At 29.6% G+C, this 5000-nt stretch overlaps 2 protein-coding genes across 4 annotated transcripts in view; one reads left to right on the forward strand and one right to left on the reverse strand.

The window, feature by feature from the left end:
- LOC136834532 (uncharacterized) overlaps positions 1 to 1906 on the reverse strand; it is a 3215-nt gene extending 1309 nt beyond the window's left edge. The window contains exons 1-3 of one of the 3 annotated variants that reach the window (XM_067097122.1): positions 1864 to 1906; positions 1302 to 1375; positions 165 to 308 (exon numbers count right to left, since the gene is read on the reverse strand). In XM_067097122.1, the coding sequence (XP_066953223.1) occupies positions 165 to 308; positions 1302 to 1364 (207 nt within the window). In that variant the 5' untranslated portion in view covers positions 1365 to 1375; positions 1864 to 1906. Of the gene's footprint in view, positions 1 to 164; positions 309 to 1301; positions 1376 to 1840 lie in introns of all 3 variants that reach the window. The other 2 variants (XM_067097121.1, XM_067097123.1) reach the window with 2 other exon arrangements.
- Positions 1907 to 4421: 2515 nt separating this feature from the next.
- The window catches only part of LOC136834533 (uncharacterized), a 3094-nt gene continuing 2515 nt past the window's right edge, over positions 4422 to 5000 (forward strand). Inside the window, exon 1 of the mRNA XM_067097124.1 lies at positions 4422 to 4623. Within this exon, the coding sequence (XP_066953225.1) occupies positions 4427 to 4623 (197 nt within the window). The 5' untranslated portion in view covers positions 4422 to 4426. The remainder of the gene's footprint in view (positions 4624 to 5000) is intronic.

Consider the following 5000-nt stretch of genomic DNA (forward strand, 5'->3'; position numbering starts at 1 on the left):
ATGATAAAAAATGATAAATCGGCATCATCCACACAGTTGCTGAAGAAGTGTAAAGACGAAAGCCAGTCAGGATTTAAACCAATTAAAAGGGATATTACAGACTCTAACTGTATACCAGTATCTGTACCGATAAACTATCATTTATTGACAATGAAAACACTCACTGCATTGTAGTCCTCGAGAGTATTGACCTCCTCGAAGTCGTCGTGTTCATCCATATGGAAATGGATGAGTTTCGATTCCAAGTCTACATTGACAGACATACAAGCTTCGGGACCCTCGTGCACGTCGTAACACATTGTGTAATTCTGGGAAAAAAAATTTCGAGTGAATAACTCGATGGAAAATGATAGATGAGGACGTTTATGACAAATTCTGTGGGACGCGGGAATGATCTAATTCCCATTTCCTATTTTCCTGTTTTCTGTGACTTCTGTAACCTATTTTTTTTTTCTTTATGTAATGACGTCAGAATTTCTTCATTTTTCTTTCATTTGGATTTTAGGCTTTGTGGTGACAAATGTATCCAAGAAGTGTGAAGGAATATATTAGATGTTAAGAAGGCATTAGGGTTAATACATATATTACATACGTATGGGGTTTAAGTGACTAGTAGATTATACATACATACATACATACATACATATATTTATTAATTGTGTGTGTATGTAATAAGTATATAGACGTATAAATATATTATATATATATATATATATATATATATATATATATATATATATATATATATATATGTATATATATATATATATATATATATATATATATATATATATATATATATATATTATACACATATAAGATACACATGAGTATCAACATTATAATCCCGACTGATTTATTCCTTAATGAATGAAACTAATGCCCTTTCTACCTAACGAGATTTGCATTTAGCACAAACAGACCCAATCTCTTTTATCTATTCAGCCACGTAACATAAACACACACACACACACACACAGAGAGAGAGAGAGAGAGAGAGAGAGAGAGAATTAGCTTGTCAAACTATCATTATTTCCTTACAACTAATAATCATTATAGCAAACAAATAAATCATTTAGAAGCATAGAGAGAGAGAGAGAGAGAGAGAGAGAGAGAGAGAGAGAGAGAGAGAGAGAGAGAGAGAGAGAGTTAGCTAGTTAAACTACAACTTACAACTGACAATGACTGTAGATAATTAGAGAGAGAGAGAGAGAGAGAGAGAGAGAGAGAGAGAGAGAGAGAGAGAGAGAGAGAGAGAGAGAGAGAGATTCATAAATCTCCTCTCATCAACTGGGACTTACCTGGGCAAAGGTGAGGTGGGTCACGATGCCCAGAATGAAAGTGCTGATCAGGACCTGGTTCATCTTGGAAGGAGCTGACCTGGTTCATCTTGGAAGGGCTGAAATTGAGAATTAGAACACCATATATATATATATATATATATATATATATATATATATATATATATATATATATATATATATATATATATATATATATATATATATCGTGTTGCATGTCTGAAATACACTTTAATTCAGTAAATGCGGAATGATCTCAAAATTTGGCCAACAATAATGTCTGAAAGTATTTAATTTAGTGGATATATTTGATTATGTTGTATCTCGTTACTGAGAGAAATAGGTTGAATATTGCTCATCGTTACATACCGATAAATCATGTATGAATACATTATAAAAAAATATATATATATGTACATATATGTATGTATATATATACATATACATATACATATATATATATATATATATATATATATATATATATATATATATATATATATATATATATATATATATATATATATATATATATATACCCATTATACTGTGGTGTACCTACTGGACCAAAAGAAGGATATACACTACAGACCTCTACGATCCACTAACATTATATATACCATTCATCAATGACCGAAAAACGCATCGTCAGGGCTTTCCAACCCCGTGTCAAATTCAGGCCGCATCTCGGAAAAGGCTTAAAAAGCTCAAAATATGATGACAGATGGACGTGGATAACTTCATGACAGGTGAGAAAAATAGAACGCTGACGCCTGCAGTTCCTTCATTTGCGATGAATGTAATTGAATAATCTCCTTTGAAATGTTCAATGAAATTGATAAGAATTACGCTTTAATTGGAATGTACACATCGTCTGGCTGTCCACGGCCACTTATTGATCTGTCAGGGACTGTGAAGATTTGTTATTCTCTTTCAAAAGGAAATACTTCTTTCATAAATGCATTTCAGTACATTCTTATCTATTTATTCTATTAATTTTTTTATTCTTTTAAAAACTGGGATCTCTTTTTCCTGTATTTCCCTTTACTTTCTCTTACTTCTTCCTAATGAATACCATTTTCTTTGGAAGCTTGAATTTCAAGCCAGTGGCCGCTTTGGTGGGCTTGTTCCATTTGAATAGGTTTCATACTATATATATATACATATATACATATATAATAAATATATATAAAATACATATAATATACATTTATATATATATCAATTCACACCGTAATTTCCAAGAAATCAATGAAAACCAAATAAAGCATATAGAAGATAATGACAATATTTGGGTTTGCAACACGAAGCAACTTTAAAGCAGAATATTGCAATGCAAAAAATCACAATCTTAAACAGTGTTTTACACCGTGAAAACTGAACTATGACGTTTGTTTAATGCAGCAAGTACTGAAATAGAAAATAATAAAAATTAACAATTAATATAGAATACAGAAGAGCAGGAACTGAGACATAGCAAGAAAAAAAAATCTTAAATACCTCCCACAAAATACGAAGCAATGTTGACAAAAGCCTGATACTGGACTCCCTTTGAAATTTGATATACACTAAAAAAAATCGCCTCACTCGGTCTAAAAAACAGCTATGTAAATTCGCAGACAGCATAATGAAAAGGATGGAGAAAGGACTAATCCTATTAGTGAGAGGAGTATCAAATTTATTTCCTGTGCTTGTTATTCGTATTACGAAACGCCATTATTGTTATCTGATGTTTTCAAGCCACTGTACCTAGTTCGTACGGAGAGGATATGTATGTATGTTTGTATGTACGCATGGACATACATAAAATAAGATAAAGCTTAAAGTTACATAAAATCGATGGCATCTACCAGTGATGCATATTATATATATATATATATATATATATATATATATATATATATATATATATATATATATATATATATATATATTATATAAATATATACACATATATATATATATAGATATATACATATACATATATATATCTGTATATTTATATGTGTGTATATTTAAATAAATATATATAATATATCATATATATTAAATAAATATATATATATATATATATATATATATATATATATATATATATATATATATATATATATATATAAATAAATAAATATATATATATATATATATATATATATATATATATATATATATATATATATATATATATATATATATATATATATACATGCTTGGATTTATATATATATATGTATAATGTATGTATGCACGCACGTATGTGGGCATCATTCGTGCAACTGTCAGCCATCACATACAACCTTGCACATACACCTAAATCACATTTCTCAAACGATTAATTAAACGGTCAAAAGAAAAATGCTGACGAGTATCATTGTGAAACTTCTGAAAAGAAATATTAAAAAAAAAAATTAAAGTGAACTGAGTCAGCTGATTTGCCGAGGGACTGAGCGCTCCGCTTTCCTTATATATAGTGAAGGTTCTGGGCGGAAACAGCAGTTCTACCTTCAGCGACAGGTAAGTAGGAACACAGGTGAGAGGAAGCTTGTATTTGATTCATAATATACACTCACATACACAGGTACACACATACAAGTATATAAAAATTTTCATATATATATATAATTATATATGTAAATCTGTACATGTATATATGCATATATATATATATATATATATATATATATATATATATAAATATATATATATACACATAATTTTTTTCAAATTGAACAGAATCTCTATGATAACAAACATGTATTTTTTTAACATGAGTGTATCTGTAATAAATATTTCAGAAATATAAGCCTCTGGTGATGGAACAAACAAAATATCTAGTTCTTATCTTAATAGAGATAAATATTGATAATCAAATATTTCAGAGAGATAATATATAATCAAATATTTCAGAGTTAATATCTCTTCTAGCTGTTTATAAATATATATATATATATATATATATATATATATATATATATATATATATATATATATATATATATATATATATATATATATATATATATATATATATATTTGAAGATGACCTGAGGTTACCTTCACAATCCAACCATTCCTAAATCAAAACTTCCTGGGTTAAACCCACCTTCATCCCCCCAGCAGGCAAGATGATTCGTGGCGTCATCCTTTTACTCCTGGGGGCGGCGGCATCTCTGTGCCTGGCTCGTCCAGAGGATTCGGGAGACGCCCTGGGCCTTTTCCCTGCCGAGGAAAGCAGGCCCGCTCTCTCTGCGAGAGCCGAGACCGCGCCCTCAGCTAACAAAATTCTCGACGGCATTGCAAAGAGGGCAGCTCAGAAAATCAAGTACGTGGGGGTATTTTAGCTTTGGGTTCTTTCGTCATGCTATGGAGGTGTAGGCATTTATGAATACGTATAGAAATTCTCATAAATTAATATTTTTTATGTAAATATTTAGGGGAAAATATAGAAGCATTCTCAGAAATACGAGGATTTCTTCCGTCTACGACAGAGAGTCGAAGCTTATGGTTCTTGGGTATACAATGAAAATATAAATATTCAAGAATATAGAAATTCTCATACATTAATATATTTAGTATAAATGTATATTTAGGAAGTTATAGAAAAATTCTCATGGAAATATAAATATTTATGAATATAGAAATTCTCATACTTTAATATATTCAGTACAAATATTTAGGATACAGAAATATTCCCATGGA

This window comes from Macrobrachium rosenbergii, chromosome 54 (genome assembly GCF_040412425.1).
Source record: "Macrobrachium rosenbergii isolate ZJJX-2024 chromosome 54, ASM4041242v1, whole genome shotgun sequence".
Taxonomy (NCBI): Eukaryota; Metazoa; Arthropoda; class Malacostraca; order Decapoda; family Palaemonidae; genus Macrobrachium; species Macrobrachium rosenbergii.